This window comes from Rhodamnia argentea, chromosome 7 (genome assembly GCF_020921035.1).
Source record: "Rhodamnia argentea isolate NSW1041297 chromosome 7, ASM2092103v1, whole genome shotgun sequence".
Classification (NCBI taxonomy): domain Eukaryota; kingdom Viridiplantae; phylum Streptophyta; class Magnoliopsida; order Myrtales; family Myrtaceae; genus Rhodamnia; species Rhodamnia argentea.
This window is the reverse complement of record NC_063156.1, coordinates 7,149,806-7,168,844: the sequence shown is the minus strand read 5'-3', so window position 1 is coordinate 7,168,844 and position 19,039 is coordinate 7,149,806. Positions and strand designations below refer to the sequence as shown.

General features: G+C 39.3%; 3 protein-coding genes across 4 annotated transcripts in view; 1 reads left to right on the top strand and 2 right to left on the bottom strand.

The window, feature by feature from the left end:
• LOC115746805 overlaps window positions 1-19,039 on the bottom strand; it is a 959,385-nt gene that overhangs the window by 8,976 nt on the left and 931,370 nt on the right. The window lies entirely within an intron of this gene.
• Window positions 4,365-8,964, top strand: LOC115746840 (probable receptor-like protein kinase At2g42960). Its single transcript, XM_030682766.2, has 8 exons — window positions 4,365-4,938; window positions 5,543-6,282; window positions 6,369-6,473; window positions 6,705-6,827; window positions 7,073-7,243; window positions 7,340-7,469; window positions 7,704-7,913; window positions 8,458-8,964. The coding sequence occupies exons 2-8, from the start codon at window positions 5,618-5,620 to the stop codon at window positions 8,587-8,589; spliced, it is 1,536 nt and encodes a 511-aa protein (XP_030538626.2). The 5' UTR covers window positions 4,365-4,938; window positions 5,543-5,617; the 3' UTR covers window positions 8,590-8,964.
• On the bottom strand, window positions 12,000-14,455 carry LOC115746842 (WRKY transcription factor 71-like). 2 transcript variants are annotated; one of them, XM_030682771.2, is made up of 4 exons: window positions 14,388-14,455; window positions 13,604-14,124; window positions 13,121-13,261; window positions 12,000-12,831 (listed from the first exon to the last, which is right to left on the bottom strand). In XM_030682771.2, the coding sequence occupies exons 1-4, from the start codon at window positions 14,406-14,408 to the stop codon at window positions 12,450-12,452; spliced, it is 1,065 nt and encodes a 354-aa protein (XP_030538631.2). In that variant the 5' UTR covers window positions 14,409-14,455; the 3' UTR covers window positions 12,000-12,449. The 2 variants fall into 2 exon arrangements, with proteins under 2 accessions (XP_030538631.2, XP_048138066.1); XM_048282109.1 differs by lacking the exon at window positions 13,121-13,261.

The following is a 19,039-nucleotide window of genomic DNA, read 5'->3' as shown; positions in this document are numbered from 1 at the left end:
TAATTTTCCATCAAGCTCATGGGGATAATATCTCGAGGCTCTAGAGCAAAGTCACGTGCATTCTTTGCCCGACTTGGTATCGGGTCATACTCATGGGAATCATGTCTCTGGGTTTAGAATGAAGTCATTAATATTATTTAGCCCGACCCGACAAATATCGGTTTTTCTTTCTCGTATTCTACCTTATGCCTTCAGTGCTTAATTCTCGTACGTCTATCACATCGGTTGTTCTTTTGTTTTTAGAATGGTTAGGATAAGTCTTAGGACCATACTAAACAATTGCATGAACATTTGGCAACTCGACTGGCCTTTAGGAATCATAATTCGTAATGAAGAAACCGTATTAGTGTAATCAAATTCCCGACCCTAGAATACTTCTGGTCGATGGTTGACCAGAAGTTTAGTGGCAACTCCCGATTTACCTAGAATATATACCCTAAATCAGAATTCTAAAATGAATTAGAAGTTAAAATGATCGCAAAGTCGTGCGAAATAAGGGCTTAGGAAAGCCTGCGTCTAATTGACCCGGTCGGGGTAGGGTCGCAGCAGCAACAATACTCCGCTGCATTTGGCGGCATAAACTAATTATGCCGATGGGGTCAAATTCTTGATCGAGAAATTCCCATGCCTTCGAGAACGACAGGGATGGCTATCTTCCTCCATGATTGACTCGCTTACAATTCATGGATGAGCTGCTTCGGCAATGGCAAGATCCCTAATAGTTCTAACACCAGATCAGGAGAAAGCATTCTTCATGGGTCAGCAAAGCGCAGAAGCACTTCGACTCTTTTAAGTACGAGAAGATATTCGGTGGCGACGGACTGCCACGTCATATGAAGACGTGGCATACATGTTTTAGTCCCAGCCACTCATGGTTTGCCACATGTTTATTGGCGTGGCATTAATTAAAAAATAAATAAATCGAGCAATAGAATGAGGTATCAAATCCAGCCTCGGGAGGACGCTAAAATAGGATAGGGCCTTTCTTCCAAACTTCAACAGCTCGTCCATAACAGTTCAGCATCAAACACAGAAGAAAACAGGCATAGATGAAATCAATCCGTTGTCAAGCAAAGTCCAAAGCACGTAGCAATTACATGTTGACATACACACAGAGATGCATATAGATGTTGACAGATGTTAATTGGACAAGTCCTGAAACTAGCTATAGTGCAATTTAACCTCAAAACTTTCCCATTGAACAAGTCGTCTTTTGAACACAAACCCCCCCAACCAAAACCACCTAAAAAAAAAAGAGTTGGTCATCAACCTTTTGAAGGTGTCCTGTCTGTTTTCGAAAAGGTACAATCAAGGGACTCTAATTGCCACGGTTGACTAATTTGCCACCATAAAATTCTATATAGAAATTTTTAAACGAAAACTGTCCTACATAACTGTTTTACACTGAAAATGTTATTTCATAGACAACGTCGTTACCTAATGTTAAGAAAACGGTTCAACTTTCAGCGCGAAATTGGCAAATCCATCACGAAAATACAAGTGTGTGTGTGTATATATAGAGGGAGAGAGAGAGAGAGAGAGAGAGAGAGAGAGAGAGAGAGGGCGCTGTTGCACGCCAAGTAACATTTTGAAAGTTTCCCAATGACCACATAGGACAACTTTGTGCTTAAAACATTGTCACATTGAATTTGTGCATCAGAAAAACCAAACAGAGCTGCTAGAGTCCTTCTATTGCACTTTTTAAAAGCTAAACGTAATAATTTATTAATTCCAAAAGCTTTAGGACTGAGCTGTACCCTCTTTAGGACTTCAAGCAGACTTATCACTATAAATATCACTAGAAGTAATATCTACTTCTAAGATTCTTTTAATCAAACTATAACAGAGTCAAACAACTAAAGTTTAACAATGCAGCTTGGAAAGAAAAATATATTTCCGCCATATACATGAAAGGGAAAAATTTAGCTACTGAAGACACTAAAATGCCTCCAAAATCGAAGTGCCTACCCTGCTTCTATTCGTATTTTCAAAGTAATGACCTCTCAAGGCAAAAGCTTTAAAAACGTGAATGCAAATAAATATCAGGAGACAACATATTCAGCCCAGAGATACAGTTGACTCTTAATACTAAAATGGACCTCTGTGAGCTAAAGTGGGATGACGAAGAGCTGGCCAATGTGATAACCATAACCAGCCGCAGAAAGAGGGTAATTGTGATAAACTAGATTCCTTAAATTAAGCAACTATAACAAAATGAGCACCCAATCTTAAAAAAAAAAAAAAAGCATATACCTTAAAATCTGTTTACCTAATCTCACTACGAAAGAGGATATGACGAAGCGTGGCATGCATTGATGCTAAACACAATATTGTTTAATGTATCTATAGAGAGTAGGAGAAGATGATGATTACTAATTTAGCGTAAAGCCAACAAACCTTTGGCTCCAAGGAGAGACCTCTCCTAGTTTCAAGGATTGTTCATTTCTTTCACTGCTACTTTCGCAAATGCCCTGTGGGTGCAGGAATGAGTCTGATTAAGTCCATCCTAGTGAAATAGCTAAAACAAGTGAGCTCAAGGGGACAATGAAGAGGGGCAGGGTCCGCTACTCTCACCTTACTGTGTTTCGATCTCACACTTAAACAAATAATGCGGCATCCTCCAAAACTCATGTTTAGCATACTTCTGACATGAACTTTGTTCACCACTGAGAGTTATTTTCACACTGTAAAAGACAGATTGAAAATAGACCATATTAAAGGCTGGTTGCCGATTGGCCTTAATGGGTCACACGTCATTTTGATGGACTTAGGCAAAGCTTTTGGCGATCTTCTTTGAGGTGGACATTAAACATGTTAGTGCCCAATAAGGTCTAATGGAGGTGTTATCATCCATTTCACTACATTCACCTGTTTTTATACATATACAACATACTCGATCCATACCCAACCAAATCAAACCAGAGCCACTCCAAATGGATCCGATTACTCATATTTTTGACAATTGATTAGTCCACGAACTTTGCCAATCCACTGTACCCTTCCCATTGCCACCATTATTGATTTACTAGCAACGTGAAAAATAACCTCGAGTGGGATAAGAAATAACCACAACTGCAGATGCGTCTCACCGGGGACACTCTCACTATAATTCATGTTATTCAGCTTCCTACATGATCTAAATGGAGTGCGCATGCTAATTTATGAAACCACGTTTCTACCAGACATTAACCAAACACTCGGTGTGCACACCCTTTCACATGTCAATGCATCGCCACAAACACACTTGTGTGGCATCATAACGCCCGCTAATCCAGTAAGCTCGAACAACAACTAACGCAACACCATAACCCGATTGAGAAAGGGCTTGAATTCGCTCAAGCTCACTCGCCAAGCGTCATTGGAGAACGGCTGGAAAGATAGGAGATTCAAGAAACTACTTTAACAGGGAGAATCCACAAGTCGGCATATATCGGCAGAAAATTGGCAGCTCATATCACCCAGCTCCAATAACATTACACTGGAAACGGAAAGGGAAAGAGACCACCACAAAGAAGAGGATAAAAGAATTGCAAAGAGCTTACCTTTAACGCTTGAACGAGAAGAAGACAAGGTTGATTAGCAAAGAAAGACAGAAAAATGTTGAGAGAGACTAGCAACTTGGTGGAGTCTCAACACTGGTTTTCCAATTCACTTTCTTATTATTACGGTAGTGAGATTGTACTTATACATCCCATCGTGATGTGAAGCCATTTATATGCATTTTTGACGAAATTAAGCTCAATCATAACTTACATTTTCTTGATTTGATCGTTTAGTGCTTGTTGATTTCCACACAAAATGTGATTTTAAAGTAAAATGATAGATCATAGTTTGTATAAACTTTGAATCAATGGCCCACCTAGTTGAAAAATTATCTAAGAAGATCGTATTTTTCAACTTTTACATGTTTGGAAACGATTCGTTTATTATTAACCAATTGAGTGCTCGATATCACTATTTAATACTAAAAAGACGTGATAAAAGACGTGGTATTTTGTAAGTCTATATTATATTTGTAAATGATTGATTTAGGAGTGAACTCATTATTGTTATATTTGATTCTTTGTTTAGAAAAGTACGACAATTTGTATGCCTTTTTTCATGCCGGACATGAAATTCAAAGTTTTCGTAGAGAACCGGATGAATATAAGAAGCAGACCCATGACCATGAGCTGTTTCGAAGGGGACATTGCATTTGGTTAGAACAAGGACTGGCGTAGGTTGAGCTTGACCTACGTATGTCTAAAGCCAGATTTGGAGTTTCCCTCCTCCTCTCTCCTCTTGGGTTGACTTGACTCTCTCCCGTCTCTCTCTCTCTCTCTCTCCACCATTTCAACTTGGAGGCCATATAATATTATTTTCTTTCCCTTTAGCTATAAATGCAGCCCTGTTCATCTCATTTTGCTTTGCCTTTACTGTTCTCCTCTCTCTCTCTCTCTCTGCAAGATTTCCTCCATTGCAAACCAAGCTTCCCTTTCCAGCTCTTGCTAGGTCCCTCAAGAAATCAACACACGCACACTCACATTGCTCTGCATTTTGCCACCAACCCATTTCGCCACCTTTGCTTTTCTTTACCTCTAAAACTCCCATCTCTAATTCCTCAAGTACCTACTCTCTCTCTCTCTCTCTCTCGCGCGCGCGCTAGCCTTTAAAGGTTGGGTTTTTGGGTGATCCTCTTTTTGTCATTTCCGTCCACTGTTCTTCTCAGTTATATTGAGGCATTCGCTCAACTGGTGAGCGACTCTTGTACTGGAAAGTCTTGTCTTACTTGGGATTTCTGGGTAGTGCGTGTTGCTATATTTTTGGTTTCGCAGGTCTAGAGCGGGCAATCTATGTTCATCGAGTCCTTGTTTGCTCATAAAAAAAGAAGCCCTTTCTTTGCTTGTCTGGGTTCTCAAGGAAGAAGACGGAGGGGGTTAAGTCAGATCGGCCATAAAGGTACTTGCTTTCCTTTTGCCAGACGCCTTCTTTCTTCTTTCTTTCAATTTTAGGATTCACAAATTGTTTATGTTCTCTTACTTCGACCATAAGTGATGCTTCTTAATTTTATTCCCATATATGACAGTTGTCTATAGATGTGGACTTGCATATATATGCTTATTTTTTGCCTCTCATTAAGAGGGTCGTAAGTTTCCGGTAGTCTTTAAGTATTTTCCGCTGTTTTCTTTAGTTCTTTTTTGTGGGGTGGTTGTTTGATAAATGCTTGTAAAAGGTTTCTAGAGATTAACTGGGTCAAACTAGAATGCTGGAGCGATTATGTACAAGGCATTTTCTTCATTCTTTGTGTCAGGCAAACAAGACATTTCAGTTTTAGAATGAATAATGTGGGGGTTCTTTTGCTTGGTTCACGAGATTGGGCTTGAAATCAAGATATTGGTGGTGTCTTCAAAATTTGCTGGTCTAATGATTCGCCTTTTCTTTTTTCAAGAAAATTTTGACAGCATTTATTGAACTGTGTTTCTGGAGGTGCAGCAATTTGGTGTTTATGTTGGCAATTGTGTTGTTTCTGAAGTTGCATGACCCAACTTTGCCACATTGGTAGGAACATCTCCAAACTGCTGATCTGAAGTGACAGGGCCCAGAACTTTCTTGAATTTTAGTTTCTGGGCCAGAAGAAATGTCGTCAAATGGCTCTCTAGATGCACATTTGTCAAAGAAGACATCATTTTTGGGTTTGAAGTTATGGGTATTGATTGGCCTATGCGTTGCTCTATTCATAGTCTTAATTCTTTGTATATTATCGGTATGGGTTACATTCAGAAGAAGATCAAAAAGAACAGCAGACACGTATCCTCTTTCCCAAATACCCAATGTGTCAAAGGACATCAAGATTGACAGGGTTGGACCCCAGAGTTTCCAAGATTACCCGGAAAGCGTCTTTCTAACGATTAATGAGAAACCAGCCAATAAGAATCCAGACACAGCACTAGTTCATCTGGCTACGAGCAAGAGTGATCCAGATAACCTTAGTCAGTGTAGCTCAGTTTATCATCACGAGAGAGGATTCAGTTCACACTCGGGAGAAGTAGGAAGCCCAGGAGCAATTCAAAAGAATCATTCATCATTGTCATATGGTGGACTTGTGACGGCTTCTCCTTTAATTGGTTTGCCGGAAATTTCGCATCTTGGGTGGGGCCACTGGTTTACTCTCAGGGATCTTGAGATTGCAACTAGTCGGTTTGCTGCAGAGAATGTGCTTGGGGAGGGTGGATATGGGGTTGTTTACAGGGGCAGATTGGTTAATGGCACGGAGGTAGCAGTCAAGAAAATTCTTAATAACCTGTAAGGATATTTTTGTAAGACGACATGTTATGAATTTGGTGCCATTGTAAACATAGTTTTTATTATACTCTGGAATTGGTTTATAGGGGACAAGCAGAAAAGGAATTTAGGGCTGAAGTCGATGCAATTGGTCATGTCCGACATAAGAATCTCGTGAGACTTCTGGGATATTGTATAGAAGGAGTTAACAGGCAAGTTTTGCTGACCTGGGTGATGCCGTTTTATTTTCACATTAGATTATATCTGGCCATATTTTGGTTGCTAAATACCTTCCTTCATATCAAATATAATGATAAGAAATAGAAAGAGTAATGGTCTCCATCTTCAATAGCTCTTGTATATTTGCATTGTCTTTGATTTCGGATTCTGTTTTCTAGAGCGATGCTTAAGTGAGGTCACTATTTTCACTGCTCAAACTACAGGATGCTGGTGTATGAGTATGTGAACAACGGTAACTTAGAGCAATGGCTACATGGATCTGTGAGGCAAAATGGTGGCCTAATTTGGGAAGCTCGGATGAAGGTCATTCTTGGAACTGCAAAGGCGTAAGTTCCAACCAGTCGTTTATCACGACCTGTATTGCTTGAACTAATACTTTGAAGTTAAATATTAATTATAGAGCAGCTCAAAATTGAGCCTCGAATTGACAACATGGTGAAATTTCTTTGTCTTAAATGGTGGGAAGAGGTAGTGAAATCTTTTCGTCCCTTAGGTTAGAGAAACATCTACATTGACACACTATATTTGGTGAATGCAGCACACTGGTTTCACAATGCATTATTTTTTGCAGGCTTGCGTATTTACATGAGGCAATAGAACCCAAAGTTGTTCACCGAGATATAAAGTCGAGTAACATTTTGATTGATGATGAATTTAATGCAAAGGTGTCTGACTTTGGACTAGCCAAGCTTCTGGGTTCAAATGAAAGTCACATTGCAACTCGAGTAATGGGAACGTTTGGGTATGTGTATTCCTGAATCGCTTTCCCTTGTGAAGAACCGTTCACAGAGGAAAATTTTCTTGTCTATCTTACACATGGTTTTCATTATATGAACAGTTACGTGGCACCAGAGTATGCTAATACTGGCTTGTTGAATGAGAAGAGTGATGTCTACAGCTTTGGGGTCCTCCTGCTTGAAGCTGTTACTGGAAGAGACCCTGTGGACTATGGTCGTCCTGCTAATGAGGTACAGCACAGGTCTCCAGCTTAGAAATTCTGTCTGTTTCTCTCTCTCTCTCACAGTGCATGGACACATTCATGCACACAAAAGCACCATCAGTACAGGGAGAGACACTGAGTGTGCATTTTTACCTACACAGACTCCAGCAAGTTTGGCTGTTTATGGTGTTTTTCTGGTTACAGAAAGATTCGACTGTGGTTCTTCTGAGGTAATTTCATATTTTGGTTCCATCAAATGCAGGTAAATCTTGTTGAGTGGCTAAAGTTAATGGTAGGGGCAAGAAGAGCAGAGGAAGTTGTGGACCCAAATCTCAAAATAAAACCAGCGACACGTGCCCTAAAACGTGCCCTTTTGGTTGCTCTTAGATGTGTCGATCCTGAAGCAAACAAGAGACCTAAAATGACCCAGGTTGTACGCATGCTTGAAGCTGATGAATACTCTTCAAGAGAGGTACAAATTCACTGGTTTTTGGAAATATTGTACTTACATGACTATGCAGACATGTCACCACTATAAATCAATTTGATGTATGCTGATTGACTTTTTTCTATCTCTGATTTTTGAAAACTATTGATATATTAGGCACATAACTTCTTTTTCTTTTGTTTGTCCTGGCTGATAGCCTTTGGGCCATTGGGCTTTTGTTCTACATGTACTCATTTCATCTTCACTCTACTTTTCCATATTCTGGCTCAATGGCTGGTATACCAGGGGACACTTCTCGTAACTTTTGAAATTTTGATGAAGATGTAAGTTGGTCGCCAGTTTTGGGTACATTTTAGTGCCATTGGATGGAGTTACTGTAGTGTTACGCACAATTGGACTGTCACTCTATTCTGCTGGCATCAAGTTACTAGTATACTTAATGCCATTTACTCCTAGATATCCCACACATGGCGATCTACTGGTACCGTGGATGATTCATCATTTTGGGAATACATTGAAAATGCACTTTTTTGGATTTAATTATTTAGCTTTGTTCATCTTTTCCCAGGATCGGAGAAACCAAAGGAGCTGCACAACCAGCACGGAAATTGAACCTGTCAAGGAAGTCTCTGGTTCTGGTGACATGAAAAACAAGGTGGACGATCTGGAGAGCCACCGATCTAAGACAACTGGTGCATAGGACTGACCTAGATGATCCCGGATAAAGATCTCCTTGACCTAATACCTTCAAACTTTCGAGCACCCATTTCTGTTTCCATTTTGCGCAGCAGTTTTTGTTTGACATAGGAAGTAAGTATAAAACGGATCTGAGGATGTCAACTGCAGTGATCTTTTTTCTGGTTTCATGAGTGCCGGCAGGCAATGTTTAAAAGAACCACCTGTGAGGCTGCGACCCCCGGAGAGAGAGAGAGAGAGAGAAAGAGAGAGATAGATGACTTGATGTATAGGTATGCTTCGTGCTGAACTATCTCTATGAATGATGTGTTACTAATCTTCTTTAAGATCTTATATAGAGTTCATGCTTTTCTCTTAAGAACGGAAGATCGATCTTGCTATTCTGCTTTTGTCCCTCTTGTTCTTGCTTTCGAAGGGTCGTATCTTGAATCTTTTTGTTTTATCTCCTTAGTAGTTTTATGTCGCTCTTTATCTAGTTGACGCGGTGCGGACCATTCTTCTGCTACTGGTCCACTGTTCATCGACGCATACATTGACTCTCTCTCTCTCTCTCTCTCGCCTTTTCTAGAGGGTATTTCATGAATTCAGGGTTTGCCGACCTGAGGTGGAGTACCCCACCGCAAGGTACCTGGGATGTCTTCATGGCTTCCTGTCCTAGTCCAAACTTTTATCATGTGGAATCCTTACTTGTACATCCAATCTTCGCCTGTACTTCCCTCATTAAGAACTGGGTTTTTGGCTTCGCAACAGTTTGTGTCCTTTTGGGGGATTCTGCAGAATGAGTTCATTGCTTTAGCATCATGCAAAGTAAGACCTGCAGTCTCCGAGATTGAAGTCTCTGGTTTCTGTTCTTATGGGCAAGAGGCCATGGAAGACGTGTGATTTAAAATTTGGCTATGTTATAATAGAGCTCCATGGTGCTAACATTTGATCCGACGCGAATCGCAACACTTTGACACGATCTCCCCCCTTGGTGGCACGTCCATTCCAGCCGATCAGTAAGCGATCTCGTCGGTACATCCGATTTGCTTAAAAGTTCACTCAAAAGTACAGGGCAACGAATTATGAGGCCTTCCACATCGGTCCAGCTTTACCTTAATCCGAAGCCGAGCATACAATTAGGATAATCTCATATTTTCACAACATCAAATGGCTAATAAGATTATATGCCATCATTCCACTGAAAAAATTGATCGGCTTGCTTCTCCGACAAGTGGTACAAACGTTGCTTATGAGTTTCTCCACGCTCTATCTATGCCCCATCGCATAAATCTGTCTTCATTATCTAAATAATTTATATCCCACATTGACTCCGTTTGCTTCATAGAAAATCGATGATTAAAAATTACATTTTTCTGAATAATAATCGCTTTCGACAAAAAAAAAAAAAAGATAAATAATCGCTTGAAATAATTAGGAGAGTGAAAAAAAAAAAAATCAACGTCTAAATTATTTATATCCAAACATTTTCATGTACGATGGAAATATGTTTTGTCTCTTTACTTTTGTAAGGGATAGAAACAATCATTCTTAAGAAATTTTTTTTTTTTACATAATGTATGTTTCCGCAAAACAAACGTAGTCTTAAGGTCATAACCACAACTAACACACAAAGTGCCAGATTTCATGAGCTAGTTTATTGAATATCCTAATTGCATTTGAAGAACCTTAATCATGTGGTTGACGTATTTAGTCAAACACGTACCTCACACAAATTTAAGAAACAACTAAACCACCGATAACTTGTTTCATGTTGCTTCTAGGAGCTATTCCACATGTCTAATTATGGTTCTTCAAAGACCTATTGCCATTAGGCCAAAGCTATGTGCTATTTATATAGATTAGCATACCCATACACCTATGACAAATTTACCTCAAAATATTTTTTTGACCACAAAAAATCCTAAACTAGCACTTTTGTGACAAATTTATCCTAAATTAATTTTTTTGACCAAGAAAAATCTCAAGCCGGTATACACGTAACAAATTTACTTTTCATTAAATTGGATTAATACCATGAAAAACCCAAAATTAATAAATCTATGATAAACAAAGAGTAAAAATCCCAAGTTAGTACACATGTGAACTACCACATGCCATTCAACTAAACAATTTGACCGTTAGATTTAACGAAAACTAACGAAGGGTAAATTTGTCATAGGTGTACCGGTTTGGGATAAATTTGTCACAAGTGTACAAGTTTGGATTTTTGGTGGTAAAAAAATAATTTGGGGTAAATTTGTCACATATGTACCAGTTTTGGGTTTTCCGTGGTATTGACCCTTAAAGAAAGTATCCCCATGTTCGTAATTTCCATGTGGATATATAACTGTCATGGTTGATTTATATTTGACCACAAATATTTGATCATAGTTACTTGAAAAAAAAAAAATTAACTCGAAGCATCATTTAATGAAAAATATATTAACAACCAATCGATGGTAACGAAATTTCGCAAGAAAATGCATCAAGGGAATTCTAGATATGCAATGTTAAGGTGATAAGTATTTACATATTTCTTCGGAAAGACATATCGAAATAATTACGATATATTGCTATTAATTCTTCCCAAACAAAATATAGACTTTCAATTGGCTGCAAAAAAGAAAGAAAGAAAGGAAAATGTATGGAATTGGAAGATGATCTTAAAGAAATCACATCTAAATCTCTGTAATCAGAGAGGGTCAAATGAAGGAAAGCTATCAAGACGGAGGATTTACGTTTTTAGTTTACACTTTAGTGTATGTTATTAACTTTGTTTTGCTTGTTCGAAATATTGCATGTACTTTTATTCAATAAACATTGCAATTTTCTTTTCAATGTTTTTTTTAATTAATTATAAAATAGACCTGTATTGAGGGGGTTCAAATCCTTGATAAATAAAACTCCTTGCAAAATCCAGCTGAGTTTGACCGATGGGTATACTCATTCTGTTATGATTTCGTGCACATGATTATATTTCTCATGCAAGATTCACATTGACACCATGTAGAATAATCCAGGTAAGATATAAGAAAAATAGATGACTAAGTTTTTTAGATCCCTTAGCAAGATAAGTAGTTGTTTTTATCGAGATCAAGCTCAGGTTAATTGAATTTTCATTCACATTTGAACTTGCCTAAACTTCACTCAATTAACACAAATTAAAGACGCTATAGCTCAGCTGTTTTTGACACTTACATGTGCATAAATGTGATGAAAACTAAAATGTAGTTCTGTTACTCTATCAGTCTTGCTAACTTCTCGAGTCAAGATCGGCTTCATTGAGCACCAGAGTAGCTTCAGCTTGAGAAGAAGCGAAGAAAAGAACCGAATTCGAGTAATCTACTAAGTAAGCTCTAGGAGCTCCGGAGTAGCTCGACTTGATGGAGCAACAAAAGATTCATCCTATCGGAAAAGAATAATCTTGGGAATATGTCTGATGATATTAACAACAACATTTGACGACAACCTAGTATTATTTACCTGGGAAAAAAGAGAGTTGTAAAGAGGAAGCTGGGTATCAAACAATCAAAGGGTTAAGTTCTGTTGTGCAACTGTAACTCTAGCCTTCTCATTTTGTCTCCAATTTCCTACAGTCATCTCAATCATACAGCACGGGTTGTTCCGCGCTTTACATGGAAAAAACCGAAGGTTCCGTTTCTCTTAGCAATGCAAGTAATCCCAGAACTGATGGACTGAGCCACATCAACTTTCTAAAGCGTGCCAAGCGGCACTGGGGATATTCCTCGATCTATAACCAATTCATGCTATGTGTCCATGTATATCAGGTCTTGACAAGAAATTTCACAAATATAATACGCCATGACCCATTTACGGCTCGGATACCTTATCGACTTACAGCAATAAAAATGGATTAACCAGTCAAGGCTCCTTTTTCTGGACGAATGAATTGACCATATCATGAAGCAAACCATGGTCAGGAAGCTGGAATTGTTGCTGCTGAGGAGCTAGAGTTTGGGGATAGAACATCATGGGGTTGCTAGAGTCAGCACGATTTGGATTCCTCATCTGAAGCAACTGAGGCAGGAACAAATTGTGAGGAAAGCTCGGTCCGATTGCTGATGGCGATGCAAAAAATGAAGGGGATAAAATCGCAGCGGCAGCTGCATTGCCTCGGAGGTTTGCCGGGCATTCGTGGTTGTGCTGGCCTTCGTATGTCGTGATCACGATTGATGGGTCCTGGAACGATCTCTCGACTCGCTTCTTCACGGTGCATTTCTGAGTGGTGCATCTATAGTAACTCCTGGGAAAATGGGCAATCAAAATTAAATCTCAGCTTAATCACTACAAATACTAGAATTGCAGAAAGTATTGGTGAATATGATACTTTTGACATCGTATGAATACAAGTCTATCCTTTTGTTTTTCTAAAGATCAGTACAAGGCCCCATATGAAGTACACGGAAAATGCAACCAAGGACCATGGGATCATAAACTTTAAGGCATTAGGTTCCGAGGAGAATGCTCTCATATTTTGCCATATAAACTGAACTACATCTCAGGGACGTGTTGAAGGAATTCACTGAAAGAACCTCGGATAAGGGCTATTCTTGACCGCCTTTTGTCCATATTTCCTCCATCTGTATCCATCTTCAAGATGATCGATCTCGCTCTTCGTTAAAAAGGCAAAGCGCGGTTCCCTCGGGCGTTTCTCTTTCTTTTTCGGCTTATTCCTGTTATAATTCACAGCGATACGGAACATGAGGATCAAGATAATCTTTGATGATGCAAGAAAGCTCATATAAAGTGGTTCACATGCTAACAAAAAGACACATTTAATATGCTGGTATTCTTTGACTCTCTAACCCTCTCTTTTCACTCTCTTGACCCAGAAAAACTCAAGCTCCAAAAGTACACACAAATTCTTCAAAAGTTAGGCAAAGATTTGGACAAAAGGAAGTTGAAAACCCAATTGGAGAGTGATCCCGTTGACCAAAGTTAAGATGGAAAGCAAAGTTTCTTTTTCACATCAAATCCGGGGAGAAAGGAAAAGGAAATAAAACACAAAACCCTACCCTTTTTTGGATTTGTCATCATTTTCATTGCACTCGGTCTTTGGATCATCCTCATCTTTCTTGCTGCTATGTCCATCTTCTTCGACCGCTGCCTCTTTCGAAGACGAAGACACCGAAGAACTTGGAGACGGCGGGCCGTTTTCGCTCGCTGCGGCTGATGACTCCGCGACCGCGCACTTTTTCGAGGAACCTCCCTCGTCTAGGTTAGGCGTGATAACCTCGGACGATGAGCAAGACATGTCGAAGGCTCTCGACAAGGTGTTGTACTCAACCGAACCGCGTAAGATGCCGGCGAAGCTCGTGTACGGGCCGGGGTTGAGCGCTTGTGGGTTGTGCGGAGCTTGTTGATGATGAGTGAACATGGAGAGATTAGTGCTATCGTCGTCGAAGAATCGAAACTCCGGGTGGCTGACTCCTCCGACGTTGTCGGAGATGTAGAAAGGATTGTAGTCAAAAGGGTCATCGTTCTTGCGGTCGGACATGCCGGAGAGGAAGATCAAGAACAAGAAATCGAAACCAAACTTAAAAGGAAGAACAAGAAGAAACTAAAAAAGTTAAGAGCACAGAGAGAGCAAGTGTTGTGGAGAGAAAACAGCTGAGTGGGAGCTCTTTATGAAAGGTCCTTAAACCTTTGTATTTGTGACAAAGGAGGCTAACGAGAGAGAGAGAGAGAGAGAGAGAGAGAGAGAAAGAGAAGAGAGAGATTATTTTATTTTGGACAATGTTTATGTTTCTTACGCCGAGAATAAAAAAAAATAAAAAATGATAGCTTTTGACTTGGTACCTCAATTATTTGGCAATGCATGATGACTTGGACTTTGATTGCTTATTCCCTCCTCTTTTCTAGTTCCCAATGGGACTGAAGGTATATATATTATGCTATGAAATCTTATTAAATGATGCGGGGCACAAGACAAGTCATACGACGCGTTTTTCTTGATCATGGGCATAGTCATGAAGCCCTAAAATTTTATAAAAGAAGAAGCTAAGAGTGGCCATTTATGTGGCAATTTCAGCGAGCTTGGCTGCACATGGTACTCTTGTGGTGTCAAGTGGGCGTCACATTAGTTCGACCGAAACGTTCAAAGGTAGGGAGAGAGAGGGAGAGAGAGAGAGAGAGAGAGAGAAAATCGAGTTTCATCGAGACGTCGCTCCCGACTCGATTGACCATCGACACATCTTCCCCATTATCAAGCATGGCCAATCCTCATCCCCAAGTCACGATAATAGTTCACTTGCCACTATTTGAGGCGCTACGGGGCCTCGGTCACGGATGGAGAGGCATATCAATCCTAGCTTTTTTTGTGGCCGAAATGTGGCTGGAAAATTGTCAAAGCGCATCAAAGTTGCAAAGAAATAAAAATTCACTACGTTTCATTTGTCCGGTCATTCATTTGAGACGGGGCTGCAAGATATATATTCATTTGCGTAGTTTCGAATGACCCTGTTTTTCCCATTTCATAGAGCTTCTCTTCTGTGTGAGATGAGAAGAGAGGGATCACACGTGTGGAGGACCAGGCTCCTAAACCATCGTTTGACTATAGCCAGCACGTGGGAGTTCTTATTCACTTTTTTTTTGTGGGTCCCCCCTATTCATTTACATGCCTAATTTTGCTTGTGAAATGCGCCATTTCTTGGTCATTCCCCGGAATTTTGGGGCAGTCTTCTTGTCAAACATTTGCATCTTTTCAAGAGTATATGGGATCTACGGTTGAAATTGTATCAACTGTAGATTCACATATCATCATTATGTATTTTGCATGAAGTACTCATTGATTGAAAGATGGTGTAATCATAAATAATTGACAAGATTGTTAAACTGTCAAGTTTGCAGCTTTCTATTAGATCGCATGGATATCATGTGACTCGTCTTTTCCAATGGTGTATATATTTCACTGTTGATATACTAATATATATATAGCTCCTTCATTTCTCTGTCGTTTCTATGTATCAATAATTGAAGTATGAGATAAACAAAACGCAATAGATTTAGAACAGTTCATTCAACCTCGTGTGATTTCGAAATTGGGGATTATGTCAAGTCAAAAAGAAAATGGACGCATCATTTATAACACAAATCACACTAATATGCCATCTTCATCAGTTTTTTTGTTTTTTTTTTTTCATATTAAAATTTTACTTGGCTTCATCATCTTCTCATTGCTAGCTCTTAGTTAAATACCGTACCCTATGTCTCATACCGTATGTTTCGTCCTTATTTCGCTTGTACTCACATCATTTTGTTTGCTTTCCTGTGTGTGTAAAGTCGACTCACATGTGAGGGAAATCTTAAATGACATGAGTTTGACGTATTGGCGGTTCTATCGTTATGTAATGTTGAAAGACATGCCAGCTCCATTCGATATGATATGTTGAGAAATCACAAATTAATGTCACTCATAGTGCCTCATCTCATTTTTTCTATTTGATAAATGTTTTTTCATGACGACGAAATCTCCTTGGATCGGTGAGTCCGGAAACGCGCCTTATGATTGTCATAAATCATGTGATCGACGGGCCAAATCTAGGTAAGTGGAAGGAACCATTTGCGCTCAGTGCATCCATGTCGGGCCTTCAATCCATACACCCAAGTCTGTCTTTTAACCACTAAATCATTCCATTTGATATTGACGCATGGTATTTCTACTTAGTTTTCTAGTAAAGGTGAGACCTTTTTACTTAGCTACGTCATTAAGGAAAGGGAAATGCTTCCTTAACAATACTATCGGTGACGATATAATCTCAACTGTAGATCCACACATTATCACCTTGTGTTTTGCATAAATAACTAATTGATTGAGAGATTGTGTGGTCAGAAATAATTGTCAGATTGTCGGACTAGTAGCTTCTTTAAGGAAATATCGATTAAACTTTCCATGCTCCTTGTTTTGAGGCCAGTGGGAGCCTACGGTTTGCACACAATTTGCTGCCCATGGAAATCTAGCAAACCTCTTCTCACACCCTCACTTTTTTTTTTGTGTATATGAAGTTGACTTTGGCGCATACCTTTCGCAAGAGCTCCACACACTGCTCAAAGATACGACCAAAATGGCCTAACCGCAGCAAATCACGAAACCTAACGTCTTAAATTTTCGGACCAGAACTCCAACGTAACTTAATAACAGCTTTACACTGTACGACACCAACCACCATGGTCCTGCGCAGGCCGTGTATCTTACGAAGGCTTAGAGAAAGATGGCGTCACGAGTGACTCAAGCTTTGCGTGGAAGAACGATAACCTCAGGTCTAGTGGTAAGAAGCTGAGAAAGTTTCACATCATGTCCATACAATGAGCGAAAGACACGAACCTCATTGAATCGTGCCCTCTCGTTAGAGCTTGAGATTGTTGACCCCTATGCCTCTCAATTTGTATGCATAGCCATACAAAGTTATTGAGTTGTATTCTTTCCTTGGGAGTTTCCGGTCAACGGAGGGCAGGTTACTTGTTAGGTATGACAGTACACAGATCAATCTTCCAGACACCGACGTTCCCATCTTTCGATAGGGTTTTTAGTGGGAGATAAGGAAAATGGTCGTATAAGGATTAATGGCAGTGGGGTACTTTATATCCTTGGTGTCATCCATGGCTGCGAATGGAAAAAACTATACAGAATGTGTACATGCAGGATGCACAATTCACTTGTGGCCCAACAGATGTTCCACATCTGTACTGTACACATGTGTTGACCTTCGTCGCGATGCAATTTACTAACCTATTAGTATTTACTCGTCGACTTTGTTAATGCAGGCTTTGTTTGAATATTCTAATTGCTTTTACACGATAGTTTAAGTTTCAAGATGGAACCCTAAACTGTCGGAATGCTGATATATAATGTTTACATAGCAAGTTTTGGATACTCTTTCACGTGGGTGGGCATCAGATGAAGACATGATCATTCACATGGACAATGTACAGCTAAGCGGACTAAGATTTGAAAGGCATTGTACATGCAGAACAGAGCGTTAGGTTCGAAGTCATGAAACGTGTGCACAATCACTATACAGTGGATGCCCGTTTTTCGGAAAAACTAAAGCGGTCAAAAAATTGGACAACCAAATGTACATCTAGCATATATTTCAGGCCAATATGTACGGTCATTCGCATAATCACTGTACAGATACCAATGCACATTGCCTTCCTAATTTAGGCAACTTATGTCGTCACAACTAGATTTGTCAAAAGATGAACCCATTTCTCGACTCATATTTGATGGGCTATTTTTTTTTATGGGTTAAGTATGTTAAATAAATGTGCTATAAATGGATTTAGAATGTCGAAATCCCAAAAATATGGGTATTAAATGGGTTCACAGTTTATTCAAACCCAACTCATTTTTGTGACTTTTTCTTCAGCCTCTATGAGAAAATAATGGACTTATCGGGTTGTTCCAAGTTCGAAGAAATCTTGGTAGGCTCGCAAACTTCACCCTTATTTAAAATATAAAGATGACTTCTTTTTTTCCCCATTATTTTTCATTTTTGTTTATCTGGTAAGTTCATCTGTTAGTTATTGGAGTGCATCTTTCTTTGGTTGCATTTGGTATTGTTGCTTTTACATAAGATTCTACTCTTAGTTCTTGTCATTGCAATCCATGGTCAACATAAATCTTCTTCAATATCTTACGTTTTACATAATGAAAATTGCAATTCCTCCATCGTTAGTTGTTGCTGTAATTTTATAGACTCACTACCATGTACTAACTTTCTCTTATTCTTCATCGTGAATCATTACCGAAACTAAAAATTATATGCATTGTTGAAAGCCAATTGTTCAGCATCTTATAATCGAAATAGCGATACTACATGGATACATATTTTCATGGGCTGGATTAAATATGAAAATATTTAGAAAAAAGTTTGGTCAAGTATGAGTTAGGTTTAGCACGATTTGCTAATCCATATTGCATATAAATTGGTCAATTTGAATCGGACCATTTTCGACCCAACTTGTTTGACCGTCCAAGTAACGAAATATCACATCTAAAAGCCCATTTATTCCGAATTCTAGCCAATTACAAGGATCTTCTGATCAATCTAGAGATTATTTCGATTTCATTATAACGAGGATTCGAAACATAATACATTGATCGATCAAAGAACAACCGCTTGACAAAATGTTGGTCCATAAAACTGTGAACCCACACCAAGATGCAGAGTCATGGCTCGCTGCCATGTTGCAAGGGTTTCTCAGTTTCTAGAATACTGAAATCTCTGACCAATAGCCTACACGCTACGTTACACCTAAAAGTCTTCAGTAATCAGCATTAAATTTGTTGAATACTAAAGCTGGTCATATAATGGAGAGAGGCTAGACAGTGACTCAAACACCACTTGCCCATGATTCAGCCAATAGCCTCCAAGTTCGTTCGAGGGGAAACCAGAAGTAGAGAGAGCAAATGCCGCTTCTCTAAGGTTATATCAACACTATCTAGAAAA

Coding starts and splice junctions, on each gene's coding strand:
- LOC115746840 (XM_030682766.2), top strand. CDS start 5,618: ATGTCGTCAAATGGCTCTCTAGATGCACATTTGTCAAAGAAGACATCA. Junction 7,470..7,703: donor ATGGTCGTCCTGCTAATGAG/GTACAGCACAGG, acceptor CATCAAATGCAG/GTAAATCTTGTTGAGTGGCT. Junction 7,914..8,457: donor ATGAATACTCTTCAAGAGAG/GTACAAATTCAC, acceptor ATCTTTTCCCAG/GATCGGAGAAACCAAAGGAG.
- LOC115746842 (XM_030682771.2), bottom strand. CDS start 14,408: ATGCATTGCCAAATAATTGAG. Junction 14,125..14,387: donor TGCATTGCCAAATAATTGAG/GTACCAAGTCAA, acceptor CTTCCTTTTAAG/TTTGGTTTCGATTTCTTGTT. Junction 12,832..13,120: donor AAGAATAGCCCTTATCCGAG/GTTCTTTCAGTG, acceptor CCATTTTCCCAG/GAGTTACTATAGATGCACCA.